The 15,275-nt window shown below is 49.6% G+C and overlaps 1 protein-coding gene across 1 annotated transcript; it reads left to right on the forward strand.

The window, feature by feature from the left end:
• The first annotated feature begins 1,266 nt into the window (after nt 1–1,266).
• On the forward strand, nt 1,267–11,762 carry hoxb3a (homeobox B3a). Its single transcript, XM_030088851.1, is given in 4 exon segments — nt 1,267–1,642; nt 4,184–4,712; nt 4,714–4,903; nt 8,471–11,762. Coding segments are annotated over 3 exon segments (1,464 nt in total). The 5' UTR covers nt 1,267–1,642; nt 4,184–4,304; the 3' UTR covers nt 9,337–11,762.
• Nucleotides 11,763–15,275: the final 3,513 nt, after the last annotated feature.

A 15,275-nucleotide genomic window follows, 5' to 3' on the forward strand; every position in this document is an offset into this window, starting at 1 on the left:
ACACCAAAACAAAGTTAATGTTTACATCTCAGCACTGTTTGACTCAGTCCAGCTTCAAGTAGATCTGTAGTGATGATCAGGCTGTAAAACCCACCTGCAGAGTGTTGAAGGCTGAATGAGCCTCAGGTTTGGTTTGTGGCTGGGTGTCAATATGATTTCAGCAGTAACTCCTGAAAAGTAGCTGGACCGACTCACTGGGTGTGTTGGAGTGTGAGATGAGCTCATGGTGTGAAGTCTGCTGAGCTCTGCTCAGGTGAGCATCACACTGCTCACGTGCTCCCGGAGGTTTGTGGTCATGGTGCATCCCTGGCTCCCTCCTCCACCTGGAGCCACATGTGGCTCTTCAGCCCTCCGCGGTGGTTCCTTAAGCCTCTGCAGAATTGTGTGGAAATAATATTTATGTCATCGTGGATAACAGCAGTGCAGCAGGCAGGTTCTAAACAGCTTATCTCCCGGGTCTTCAGGATATTTAAACTGAGGATAGTTTGAAAGTTTAACACAACCAAGACATCGTCTCCGTCATTTATCAGAGAGGAAAACACACACAGCAACTCCTTCCCTCTCCCTGCTGGCCTTTCTGAAGCTAAACTGAAGAAAAAAAAACACGCAAAGAGAGAAACTGCAACAACTAAAACAACCAACACAGGCTGAAACAAAGAAGTGCTTCTGGAGTACAAAAATCTCTGAATGATCTAAAACAGCTTGAAGGCTTGATCTGCTGAAACGACCAGAAACAGATAAACGCTCCAAACGTCGCGTGCTGCGGCTCCGGTCCCGCTTCTGTTGTTTTTATTGGGGATGTGAAACATCCAGCAGGTTACTGTGGTCTCTGGGAAAGGGGGGCGGCTGTCCTGGTCCTGGGGGCTGAGCGGGCTGCCGAAGGAGAATCAAACAACACTGCATCCACACACCGAGGACAGGCACGAGCGCAGACCGAGGACTGGAGCGCAAACCTCGGCGGGGGAGAGGCGGGAGTCCCGGGCAGCGGAGACACGAGAGAGAGAGAGAGAGAGAGAGAGAGAGAGAGAGAGAGAGAGAGAGAGAGAGAGAGAGAGAGAGAGAGAGAGAGACTCCTCAGACACCACCGGGGACATTGTGGGGACCATGTCCCTCCCGGAGCGCGTGTGACCAGGCTGGAGCAGACAGGAACCTGAGGCCATTGTTATCAGCAGCCGCGGCGCAGGCAGCGCTGCTGCTGGGCGGAGGGTGGAGGTGGAGGGCGGGCGGGGCGGGTGGGGGCGGCGGCAGGCTCCCGGTAAGCTCGTTCAGCTCGTGTGCGCCAGCTAGCCCTGCTTGTAGCCAGTTAAACCCCCGCGAGGCCCCCGCCGACAGCCCGGGATCGACCCGCCGCTCCATCGTCCGACAGCCGTTCATGCCACACGGTGTCCGGTGCGCGCAGCCCGCTGCGCCGCCGCCGCTGCCGCTGCTGCCGGGGCTCCAGGACGCGTTGCGGTGGTGGAGGAGAGCAGCCGAGCTAGACAGCGGGAGGAGGAGGAGAGCAGACCGGAGCGGGATCCGTTGTTTATTTCGTTTTTTGATCATTGGTATCGATCAGCCAGTGAACGTGCGCGAGGACCGATCCGCCATGCAGAGCCGCGGGCTCCGAGCCGGACTGGACCGGGACCACCGGAGCTAAAGGCAGGTAAGGACGCATCACCTGCAGGCCAGTCGGGGATGCTGGGAGCTGGAGGAAGAGCGCGATGCGATCCCGGTGATTTATGGCCCGTATGACTTCAATCCCGGTTCAAGAAGAGTTCACTATGCTTTAAGCTGCTGAGGCTACGAGCACCCCCCCCCCCCCCCCTTCTCTCTGCCCTCCATCCCTGCTCCCTTCTCTTCTTATCCCCCCTTCCTCTGCACATTTTTATTTTACTAAACAATAGCGGCCTGTTTGGTTTCACACTCTCTCAGTTTTGTCCGTGTTTCTTTCTGTCTTTTTAAAATCCTGCCTAAATGTGTCTGCAGTCTGCCTCTGTTTGGACTCAGACCCTCAGAGTATTTCCAGCCAAACAGCCTGAGCTGAGGCCATAGCGGCAGCAGCTCCGCTCAGGCCGGAGCTTCATTGTTTCTGCTCTCGCCTGTCTCCCGGTCTGTTAATGGGATAAGGAATACGCGGATTGTCCAAGTTAATGCATTCCCCCTGTCTCCCTGCCCGCACGGCTCCTCATGGCAGGCGCCATTTGTAATTTTATATCCCGGGATAAAGCAGCAGACACTGGACACCAAGGCCGACCTCTCCTCCCTCTCCCCGTGTTTTGTTTGGGTGGCCGTTTCTCTGTCAGCATAAGTGGATTATTCAGGGAGGCGTCTAGTAAAGTTGGTGATTGTATTAAGCTGCAGCCTTACATGCCAGGGGCACAGACATTACGTGTCCCGTTTAATGGCGAAACAGCGATATGATTTAATAACATATTCCTCCTACACTCAATGCCACGGCCTCTCCGAGTCTCCCTCCTCTCCCTCTCTCCCTCTCTCCCTCCCTCTCTCACTCTCTCCTTGGGACTATTCCTCAGAGTAAATAATTAGGATTCCAGCTTGTCTACTAGAAAGATAAATGGCTGACAAGTGTGACGTGCTGAGATCTGTAGTAAAGCTGTTTTATCTTCACAAAAAAAGGATTATACCGTCTGGAAAGCTGAACTTTAGCCCAACCAGAAATGCATTCAGATACTCCAGAATTGGATTTTGTTAATAGGTTATATTTTAGTGAGAAAGAAGACTGCTTCTATTTTTAAGAATATTATTATCTTTAATGGCCTCCCTCATTTTCTCTTTTCATTAAACCGATCCTTTAACAAACTGTTGGCATAAAAAAGCCAAGTACGTTATTATCTGAATTGTAAACACCCAAAAAAAAGATTAAAAAAAACATGTCTCCTAAAAGTAAAAAATAAATACTTTTTATTTTTTGTCAGTTTGCAATGGAATTCAAATTATTATTATTATTATTAATATTATTATTATTAATATTATTATTATTATTATCATTGTTGTTGTTTTTGTTTTTGTTTTTGTTTTTGTTGTTGTTGTTGCAGTTTTCTTTTTATGTCAGCTAACTGTTTTTTCTTTAATTCAAAATAGTTTAATAGAAATATAAATGACCTTTATTATATCAGTGTGGGCTGTCGACACTTTATCAATAATGATTTATAACGTCTATCTGTCCATCTATCTATCTATCTATCTATCTATCTATCTATCTATCTATCTATCTATCTATCTATCTATCTATCTATCTATCCATCTATCTGTTTCTCTCTTTCTCCTGCCTTTTACTTGCTGCGTCCTGAATCCTTCTCCAGTTTGCAGTTTGTGCGTCTTTGTTTCTGCGCGCAGCAGCCGGTCCCCGCGCATTATTACGCACCCGCTTCGCGGATCCTCCGCTGACCTGCTGAAAACACGGCGGCGGTGCGCGAGGCGTCGCCGCCGTTATTCAGCAGCAGGCTGTGGAGACAGGCCGCTCCAGTAAATCACGCGTGGAAGGCGCGGGCTGACAGAAACGGGCTACCTACATCAGTCACAAAGGAAGAGCTGTATCCACGCGCACAGGCGCGTCCAGGGCCGTCATTACACAACAGAACGTCACACTCAGCTGGAAAAAGGCACACAGGAGGGGGGAGAGCTTTATTACATGCACTTTTAAAATAATCATCACGCCGTTAACTCAGCCAACGAGTACAGCAAAGCACATTTAGCACATTTCAGTGTGGTGTGTGGTTTTATTGCATTTTTATTAAATGTCATTTGTTTTTGGGTTAATGCTGAAATGTGGCTAATTTTAGAATTACATATAATTGCCTCCTGGCTTGTATTTTCTGTTTATTTCGTTTTGTAAAATTAAAAGAAAGTATTTACACTAATTAATAATAATAATAATAATAATAATAATAATAATAATAATAATAATAATAATAATGTATTTTCTGTTATTTGAATGAAGGGTGCTTTCGGTGGAAACCGAGTGTGCATGTTCTTTGTTTGTGTGTGAGCAGAGAGTGAGGCAGCACATTTGCCCTCCTCGTGCCCCCTCCACCAGAGCATCTGCAGGCTGAGCACTGAGGGGAGGGGAGGGGGGGTGAGGAAAGAAAAGCAGTGGTTTTCTATTCATGTCATGGCGCCTTTCATGGGCAGAAGATGGATACATCTCTCTCATTTCTCCATTCTGTGTGCTCTAACCTCTCAGGTCAGATTGCAGGGGACCGTTGGAGAGACGCCGTCACGTGACCCCCGGTACCAAATGGTCTTCCGGCAGCGGCTGTCAACAAGGACCGGAGCACAAGAAGACGCCGCCACCTCTCTCAGAAATGCAGAAGACGACATACTACGACAACTCCTCGACTCTTTTTGGTGGCTACTCATCCTACCAGGTGCAGGGGGCGGCAGCGGCAGCGGCGGCGGCGGCAGCCGCCAACGGCTTCGGGGGCTACGATGCCCCGGTCCCGGTGTCCCACCACCAGCCGGCCTTCCAGTCGGCCCCCCATCTGGATGTGGAGTCCTACCAGCGCTCCGCCTGCTCCCTGCAGTCGCTGGGTGGTAACGGCGGCCACCAGCAGCAGCAGCAGCTCGCCAAGACCAAGGAGCTGAACGGCAGCTGCATGCGGCCCGGCCTGCCGCCCGAGCACCACCCCGGCTCCCAGCCGTCCCCCCCGCTGCCCCCCGGCTCCAGCAACGGCGGCACCGCGGCTCAGCAGCCGGGGGGCAGCGCCGGGGCCCTCCTCGGCCTCCAAGTCGGGCCCCAGTAAGTCGTCCGCCTCGTCCTCCTCCACGTCCTCCTCCACGTCCTCCTCCTCCTCCTCGCTGCCGCCCAACCCCGCCCTGGCCAAGCAGATCTTCCCCTGGATGAAGGAGTGCCGGCAGGCCACCAAGCAGAAAACCTCCTCTCCCAGCAACACCTCTGGCAACGGTGTGTTAGTGTACACCTGTCCTTCTGTCTGCCTGTCTGTCCACCTGTCTGTCCACCTGTCTGTCCGCCTGTCTGTACGCCTATCTGTCCGCCTGTCTGTCCGCCTGTCTGTCCGCCTGTCTGTCCGCCTGTCTGTCCGCCTGTCTGTCCACCTGTCTGTCCGCCTGTCTGTGCGCCTGTCTGTACGCCTGTCTGTCCGCCTGTCTGTACGCCTGTCTGTCCGCCTGTCTGTACGCCTGTCTGTACGCCTGTCTGTCCGCCTGTCTGTCCGCCTGTCTGTACGCCTGTCTGTCCGCCTGTCTGTCCGCCTGTCTGTACGCCTGTCTGTCCGCCTGTCTGTACGCCTGTCTGTACGCCTGTCTGTCCGCCTGTCTGTACGCCTGTCTGTACGCCTGTCTGTACGCCTGTCTGTACGCCTGTCTGTACGCCTGTCTGTACGCCTGTCTGTACGCCTGTCTGTCCCTCACACTGTATCACAGCAGACTCTTCCTCTCCCTCTTTCATCATCCCTGTCCTCAGCTCTTCCTTTCTTAATTTCTTAGTTTTACTTCTTTGTCAATGAAACTGTGTGCGTCCGTCCTCTGTCCCCTGTCCGTCTGTCCTCTGTCCCCTGTCCCCTGCGCTCTCACCGCCTTCGTCACCTGCTGTCTCACTGTCTCATTAAAATTCTACACTTCAGCCATGAACAGGCCTGCTGAAGGAGAATCGCTCCAGAAAACACTTACCTCCATGCTGAGCTAGATTTTCTTGACATTTTCACACCTGATTCCGATCTATTGACCAATACAAACCATCAGCACTGGAGGGAAAGGTCAAAGGTCAGAGGTAAGGCCCTCTGATGATAGGGGAAACGAGAGGAGTCGAATGCAGAGAGGGGCAGGCTCTGAAGGCCTCCTTGCTGTTCCACCGGTGTGTCGCCAGGCGGTGGGTGGAGACGCAGTGGACAGAGCTGTCCTGTGGTGTCTTCACGTCACATCATCACAGGAAAGACGTGACACTCTTCTCATTTGTGTTTGTGTTGCTAGAAGCCGAGAGAAAATATTCAAACCGCGTCACAAATACTGTCAAATGTGTGACAGTCAGTCAGCAGAGGAGGCTGGACTCCTGCAGTGTGTCCCAGCGAGACGGAGGGACGATCAGGACAGCAGTCTGCTTTCAGAGCTTCACACAGACCTCTGATTGGCTGCTCAGCTCAGTCGTTAGCTTGTGAATTATTTTTTTGCATTTCAGTTTCATTTGAGTTTGAAGCATTGAGTGTGTGAAGGCCTTGACGTTGTAGAGCAGTGAAAATGTGTGTGTTGCAGTGAAGCGTGTGTGTTGGTGCAGGCCAACAGGACAACATCTTCACCTTTCTGCAGGAAGATCTGCTTCTGCTTTATTATTGAGAGAATCCTGAGATGTGAGAGCAGAGAGTGGCCCACAGTCACATGACTCCTCACCTTCTGACTCTTAATGCCACGGACCGTCAGACCCTCGTGGCTCTGGAAACTGAAAGATGGCAGTGTCTCCAGCTCCAGTGCTCCAGCCGCCTCAGTTTGACGCCACGACGTGTTTGAAGTGGTGAGGAAGCCGTCGGGCTGCTGAGCATCTCCACCATGACGGTGAAGCGAGGCCCGGCTGGCGAACAGTGAGTCAGAGAGACGAGGACCAGCTGCAGGAGTCTGGGGCTCACGGAGGAGTCAGGGAACGAAGGAGGAGGAAGAAGAGAACATGGACAACAGGTTCTTCATCAGCTGCCTGAGACCTGCTGCGCTGCCTCTCCTCCTCCTCCTCCTCCTCCTCTTCCTCCTCCTCTTCCTCTCTCCTCCTCCTCCTCATTTTCACCCCTCCTGCCACAAATACAAAGATCTGACCAGGGTGAATTTAAATGTAAAGTCTGATAACAGATGAATAGATTTTAAGAGAGAGAGGGAGCTGGAGAGTGATGGGCCGGGATTTGAAATTGAAGATATTAGCAAATGGAGGGAAAATACAAGGCGATGATGGATTTGAATATCATCTGCAAGTCTGATAACGAGCTAAAAACACAGTCAGTGAGGCAGACAGATCTGTTACTGGAGCTGGCAGTTATCAGGAGGAACGCGACGCGGCGCCCTAATGAATATGAGTGTGATATTCATTTTCAAAAAGCTTTCAGATGACCGGAGAATACTCTTTGAGCAGATTAGACTGCTTATTGATGAGGATTTGAATGGCTGTTTGGAGAGTGTGTGTGCTGTCTGAGACACACGACGCGGCGGTAACCGCTCTCAGTAAACACCACAGCCTGCTGTGTGCACACACTGCGTTTCTGCACGGGCTATTATTATATCACGGCATATATTTATCAGCATGCACATGTCAGCTTGTCCATAACAGCTATCCATGTCAGCTGCAGAGCGGACGCCGTGCTCCAGCAGTGGCTTGGTGGCAGTGCCAGGTACGGCTGGAGGTAGCAGTTTATATTTCAGGACCAACAAAACACGTCAGCTCAGACACATCTATGATATGTGACTTGTATTTCAGTGTAGTGGAGCTTCTAATCTAGAAATAACCATTTTTAGTAGAAAACATGTAATGAAGAAATCAATGTGAAATGAATTGAATGAAAAGAAGTCAGAAGAAATGCAGAGGGGAACTTTGTTTTCTTTGGACGTGTAGTCAGTCAGTAAGATGAAAGCCTTCCTAGCTTTACTGTAACTAAGACACAGGGGGCGATTGAGACATTCATGGACACAGTGGTGGCTTATGGACAATGAGGCTGGTGTCAAATTACACACACCCAGGGTTGATTCTTCATGTTTGTTTTTGTTTTATTAGCAAGTTGAAGGTGTTTGAAAGAGAGATTTCGGAAGAAACTTGGATTTTGTTGAGGATGAACCTTATTCAGATCGAGGCGAAAGCGTCTTTTTCACCAGAGGAAACAAACGGAAGCAGATTCAAGCGTTTTGGAGTGTAACAGAGCCTATAGGTCATAAAGCCATAATGCGATGGACTCTAAGCATCTCCGTCATTTGCCTCCAGTGAGGCGTCTCTGAGCTCTGGACGTGTTGGCGGTCTGAGTAACGAGGACGTGGACGCGACGAGAGGTTTGACTGTTCTTGGCGAGCCGATCAAAGCGAGCGCCGCTCGACCTGGGTTCCTGCTTGTTCTCCAGCTGCTGCTCCTGCTGCTGTGGGGGGTTTGTCTTTCCAGCCGAGATGCAATTTAGCTGCCCCCGGCCAGCGCCGTGGCCTCCGCCTCTTAATAACTGCCACTGTTATGAAGTGTTGACAACTAATATCAAGAAATAATTCCGCCGGGCTGCCTGGACCCCCTCTGCTTTATTAACAACTGGAATGCTTTCAATTTCCTTCAGCATGCAGCCTGATTGTGTTATATTCTCAGTGTCTTTTCCTCTCTCAGTTTTCATCTGATCGTCGCTGTACCTTTATCAACACTTCCCTTCAAGTCTTTTCCTTCCACGTTAACGTGTCTTCGCTCCACAGCCAGTGTGTTTCTGCCTCGTTTCTCGTTGTTGTGCCGGTACTTGTTGAATTGATCTTTATTCGCTCTTTGACGCTCGGTGGTCCTGTGCCGTCTCTGCAGCCTCAGGAGGAGCCGAGAGCGGCAGCAGCGGGGAGAAGAGTCCCACCGGAGGCTCGTCGGCCTCGTCCAAGCGGGCCCGCACGGCGTACACCAGCGCCCAGCTGGTGGAGCTGGAGAAGGAGTTCCACTTCAACCGCTACCTGTGCCGGCCGCGGCGCGTGGAGATGGCCAACCTGCTCAACCTGTCGGAGCGCCAGATCAAGATCTGGTTCCAGAACAGGCGCATGAAGTACAAGAAGGACCAGAAGTCCAAGGGCCTGAGCTCCAGCTCCGGGGGGCCGTCCCCGACGGGCTCCCCGCCGCTCACCATGCAGTCTTCCGCCAGCTTCCTCAACTCCATGCACCCCATGGGCGGGGGAGGCGGGGGAGGGGGCTACGACCCGCCGTCCCCGCCGTCCTTCGGCAAGCCTCACCAGGGAGTGTCTTACTCCATGTCCACTGCCTATTCCAACGTCCCCATGAAGGGCTGCCCCCCTCAGCAGAAGTACGGCGGCCCGGACCCAGACTATGGCGATCCCCACCCTCACCACGGCCTCGTGCAGGCCAACAGCGCCGGCTACGGGACCCCCACCAACATGCAAGCCAGTCCGGTGTACGTGGGGGGCAGCGGCTACGTGGAGCCCATGCCCGGCTCCGGCCCCTCCATGTACGGGCTGAACCACCTGGGCCCCACGCCGCCTCACCACCAAACTATGGACTACAATGGCGCGGGGCCCATGTCGGCCGCCAACCAGCACCACGTGGGCGGAGGGGGTCCGCCGGGGCCCTGCGACCCGCCCACGCACCCGACGTACACCGAGCTGTCGGCGCACCACACCTCGACTCAGGGCAGAATCCAGGAAGCACCCAAGCTCACTCACCTGTAGCAGGTTTGGAACAAAAAATGACGACGTAGGAAACAGTGAAGACGACGAGTTACACCACACGACTCACCAACACACTGACTGACATGTGGGGACGGGACCGCTGCCGGGGGGACGGACGGAGACGGAGGAGACGGAGGAGACGGCGACAGAGACGGAGCTGTCCACTGGTGGGTCCTGACGGTGTTGGTGTCGTTCTGCCCTCACCCTGCTTCCGCTGCCTCCATCAGACCACATCAGAGGGCTAACGCTTGGCTGGGTTTCATCTTTAAAAGGCTCTGTTGAATATCAGGTGGCAGAAATGGACCAAAACTCTTCCCATGAACAAAAAACATAGATGAAGGCGCATCACGGCAGTGAAATCTAGAACTCTCCAGGGATTTAAAATCTCTCTCTCAACTCCTAATTCTTAAAAAAAAAAAAAAAAGCATAAAACAAATAAGAAAGTTCAGCTTTCTGTTCAGGTATTTCAAATGTAAACCTAAAATGTCATTCTGACAGATATTGTTGGCTTACAAAACATTTAAAATACATTTATATGATACAAAGCCGATTTAGAGTTAAAACCTCAAATAATCCAGATCTATCTTTAAGATGTTTTTTTTTTTAATTATAGTTTTGCTCTCAAAACATTATAACAGGTGAACCTTCACAATGCTGAAGATTCAGAGGACGAATCATGACCGACTGAGATGCTGTGAGCAGTTCAACCTGCTTCAGAGATCATCAGGCTTTCATTCTTCTTCTTAGGCATTTTTTAAGCCATTTCCGATTTGCAGACAAACCCTTTAAGAGGACCTGACTGCCTCCTGGTCCCTGAGCAGGAGGCATCCTGGAGGCGGGAGAGGTGAGGCGACACTCAATTGTCCCCCACGCAGTCCACCCTCCAGGGACAGCCACGGCCAGGAAGACGGTCCTGCAGAGACGTATCGGCAGCTGAATGCAGTGAACGCCGTCTTTTAATCACAATTCATTAGCCTGAAAACATCCCTCAACTGACAGAGCACACAGGACATCAGCCAATTCCACATCTGGACTGGATGTATTTATCAGAGGAACCAGAGCGAAACGTAAAAATAGAGGAAAAGCTTTCTATAATAGTTAGTTGTCTCTGCGAAATAACTGCAGCATTATTACTGGATAATTAAAAGGCTGAGCTTCATGGCTACAACTGCATTAATGCACTTTTCACTGCAGCAGCATGCGGTAAAAAAAGCACATATAATGAGTCAGTTAGAGGCGGCGTAAAATTGTACTTTGTTAATAAAATCTCCCCCCTAAGACTCACGTATACAAACAGCTCTCCCGCCTGGTAAATGAAAGAGTTGAGGTTTTAATGGGCAGTTAACGAGGTGCTCAGATTTATGACCCCGAGCACTCTCCCCCTCCGGGCAGCACATGTTGTTGTCAGGAGGGCTGAGCTATGTGGAGGGCTCTCCCTCTCCATCACCTCCGCCTCCTCCGCCTCCTCCTCCTGACCTCCGCCTCCTCCACCATCCTCACCCCGTCACCACCACCCCAGCAGCTCCTGTGTGAGGCTGCAGCAGCAGCACACGGCTTCTGAAGGAGGCAAGACCATTCCCACAATCCCCCACAGACCGTACCCCCACTCACTCACACACACACACACACACACACACATACACACACACACACACACATACACGTGCACACACACTGAGACACTACTCTACTACTCTACACTACCCATCACTGTAACAGGGTTTTGGAAGCTATGAGCTTAAAGGCTGAAGTAGCTCCTTCAGATGTACATCTACGCTAATCTCCTTTAGCTACTCACACTTTTACACACACACACACACACACACGCGCGCGCGCGCACACACACACACACACACACCAATGCTAAGCTAGCTTCCTTTTGTTGACACACATCTGCAGCCAGGGTATGCCAGCTGTTGACATCTTCAAACAAACACAGGAGACGGCAGAAGAGACGTCTTTATTCTTATTTTAGCACATCATCGGCACAGGGTAAAGAGTAATACAAGAGAACACTATTTATGTTTGGCTGAATCATTGCCCCCCCTTCTCTCTCTCTCTCTCTCTCTCTCTCTCTCTCTCTCTCTCTCTCTCTCTCTCTCTCTCTCTCCCATTAGCAGAAACCAAGTTCACATTTGCTCTGGTTTGGTTTTGTTCTCACATATCTTGACTTTTTAACGTGGATACAGGGTAAATATATTTGAACAAAAATGCATGTCCCAGAGGTGTGAGCTCGGGTGTGTGAAGCCTGTTTGGAAGGAGGAGGCTGGATGTGTGTGAGCTGTCAGAGGGGGGTCATTCGGACCCTCTCAGAGGTCACCCAGGAATCCATCCTGCTGGATCCTTCTCCAGAGCAGCTTCCACACCAGCGCTCTCGTCTGGGCGTCATTGTTGCACTTAGAGTTTACATTTTGATGGTTAAAGGTGAAAAAAAAGATGAAATCTTATTTTGAAGACGGAAGACCCTCCAATCAAAGCGTCTTTCGCCAATGTGTGTTCAAGTGAACATTCATATATAAATATTTATTTGTTATAGCCAGTTTAAAAAGACTTTCTGTTTTGTATTATTATTATTTATCCTTCATGTATTTATATCAAGAAAAAAAAATACTGTACTTTTTTAGTATTGACCTGTTATGAAAGAAAAAAACATTGTGTTTCTTCTTGTCCATTGTACTGAAGTTACATTTTTTAGTTCTTGTATTTTAGAAGAAAATGGTAGTTTTTATGTTCCTATAATGACCCTTGTACATAAACGTCTTGGCTTGTACAGGGACAAGGCAGGCTGGGGATGGCTGACCCGCCTGAGCATAGTTGCAAAAATTTAGACAAACTATTAGATGGAAAAAAGAATGAGTCTTTTTGGAGAAAAACAACTTCTTTCTTTGTCATTTGTAGCTCCTTTTCTTTCACTGTTGAGAGAGTTGTCTGTTGAACAATTCTTTAATAAAATGTTATGTTATTCAGAGCTATTGTCAGTTTTTTTTTGAAGGAGCTCCAGAGAGTGAAAATATATATTTAAAAAAATATTTTTCAAACATCTTCAACTTTAAAAAGAAACCAAATCCAGCTTGAAAGAGCAGTTTGACGGATAACATGACAGAGTAACTGTGTGGCCGTTACAGAGGCGCAGCAGTAAAGTGACCGTTATGTTGATCAAGGCCCTGTAAATCTAAAAGGTTCACTTGGATTACTTCCAGACCATTCATTCTGATTTAAGCAAAGTTTTACTGTAATTACTTCATGAAGTCAACAAGTTGAACCACAGATCATTTTCACACTAAACAAAAAAACAAACAAAAAAAAACTAGAACGTCTAATAATTAGATCTATCAAACAGTGAAAACTTCACACTCAGGCATTTCTCATCTGGCCAGTCCAACCACTGCAGAACAGGCACTTTCATTTTCATCATGGCTGTAACAGTTTGACCAGTGAACACATTCTTAAACCGCCCGTCCTGATGGGTCGAGGCTGCATTTCAGGAGAAGCTCTTCTTGGTAAAGCCTGATGTTGGAGAGGCCCTGGGCTCAGTAGAATGAAGTGTTTCCCCACATCTCAGACCTGAATCCCAAAGCCCCACGCCGCACAAGCAGAGGAAAGGCTTTGAACCTGCGACACCGGCACCTCCTGGAGACAACGCTGTCCACTGCTGGACCAGAGAGACGGACCGGACCGGACCGGACCGGACACGCCCTGCACCCACGCTCAAGGTAGCGCTCAGCCAACAGACCCACTCATCTGATTCACATGACTGGATTTCTGCTTCCTTTGTATGACACTTAACGTTTATTCACACTTTGAGCACAGAGGGAGGGTTTGAGTCTTAAAGGGAAGAGTTTCTGAGTTTCTCTTAACTTCACTGAAACTATTCACTGGGATGACTACAAGCTGAAAAAGACTCGGTACTCAATACATGTGCGCTTATAAATGACAGGATTATTCTAACCATGACAGCATGAAGCTGAGTCAGGGCGGAGTGTTGATCTGCAGCTCTGCTGTTCCAGCTGCTCCTCTTCACTCTGCAGTGTGGGGATCCTGAGCTCTGCTAACCACTTCATTCTCGGGGTGTGGCCACACTATGACCCCAGAGAAGACCTGGGGCTCCCTGGGGTGCAGACTGTGCAGGACTCTTCAGTCGGACTGTTCATTATCATCTGTTTATCAGTGTTTCTGAACGTGTGCAGAGGGGGAGTCGATCCACGACTGTCTTCACAAATATTAATCTGACTTTCTTCTTTGAAATCTCACAATCAGTTCTGACAGGAAGAGGTCAGAATTCTCTTTTAATTTGATTCAGAGAAAGTCTTGATTGTGAGAGGAGAGTCAGCAGGCTGAGCAGGAGACAGAGTCTTTAGAGCTGCTGATTATCTCACAGTTTGGGTTTGGAGTGTTTTAATGGCGCCTCTGTTCCCTCTCCTCCCTCACACACTCACACACACTCCCAGAGCCTCCTGCTCATCATGCATGTCCTGTTGATGTTTGTGACTTTAAAAAGCCCGGGGCCAACTCCTCTGCCCCGGTCACATGATCCTCCACCCCACTCTAGCCCCCCCAGCAACCCTCTTTCCTCCTCCTCCTCCTCCTCCTCCTCCTCCTCCTCCTCCTCCTCCTCCTCCTGCTCCTCCTCCTCCTGCTCCTTCTCCTCCTTCTCCTCCTGCTCCTCCTGCTCCTCCTCCTCCTTCTCCTCCTCCTCCTGCTCCTCCTCCTCCTTCTCCTCCTCCTCCTCCTGCTCCTCCTCCTCCTCCTCCTTCTCCTCCTCCTCCTCCTCCTCCTCCTGCTCCTCCTCCTCCTCCTCCTGCTCCTCCTCCTGCTCCAGTCCTCCTCACGGAGGCCTGAGAGCAGCATAAAAACTTGGGACATAAATCAGACTCCCATAAATAATGGCCGTACTTCCCTTTACATCTCAGTTGGACTAACAGACAATAAAAACACCAATAAGCAGAGATTGGATCTAATTTATAGCCTCATAAAAGCGGAGGGAGCGAGCTGAGTGTGCTGCTCCCAGCCAGGTACAGCCAGTTCACAGCTTCTCACTGCTCTCTCTCCGACAGGCTCCTTCCAGCTTTATCATCAGGCTGGAAATGTGCCGAGCGCCCCTGACGGCCTCCCTGGATGAGCCCGGCCACATCCATCACAGCGCCTTACTGGAAATAACCGCTCATTATTATGTTGGGCCGCAGAATTAACTTCTGATCACATGTAACAGAATGGAAACTGCTTAACTGATAGACAAACATCCCGACAGCTTCTAAAATGTTGAGAAAACTTCTGGAAGTATGTCTAAACATAAACCTTCTGAACTTCTCAGGCGCAGTTTTCCGTTTTGAAGAAAGACGAGCACAGGTCTCTCAGTGACACGAAATCAACACGAGACCATCAGCAGCTGAACCAAACCTGGTGCTCCGTTAGAGGAACGAAAGGGTCACGCTTTCAATTTAAGTCTTATTTCTCACCGGCCCAGTTCCTTATTTCGAGAATGAAAAAAAAAAAAAAAAACGCCTGACACTAAAATAAAATAAAATAAAATAAAATAAAATAAAATAAAATAAAATAAAATAAAATAAAATAAAATAAAATAAAATAAAATTTGTAATTTAAGAAAAATAGCATACAAATAAACACAGTTTCAATAAACACGGTGCGCGAGGGAAAAATCCAATGAATTCCAGAAAAAAAGTATGAGATATTTATATTTAAAAGGTCGAACTTTGAGGAATGGAGCTTATTTTAAGCCGCTGCAGCTCAGTCAGCAGTGTGTGTGTGTGTGTGTGTGTGTGTGTGTGTGTGTGTGGGGTGTATTCTGTGCCTGCCTCGGCCTGCTCTGCTCGCTGCCTTTCTGAATGGACCTCACTCCCACACACATTTCTGCCTTTCATGCCTCCTCCAGAGTCGCCATTAGAAAGGCAGAAACTCAGAGAGGGTTGCCAAAGAAATAA

The sequence above is a fragment of the Salarias fasciatus genome, chromosome 4 (assembly GCF_902148845.1).
Source record: "Salarias fasciatus chromosome 4, fSalaFa1.1, whole genome shotgun sequence".
NCBI classification, from domain to species: domain Eukaryota; kingdom Metazoa; phylum Chordata; class Actinopteri; order Blenniiformes; family Blenniidae; genus Salarias; species Salarias fasciatus.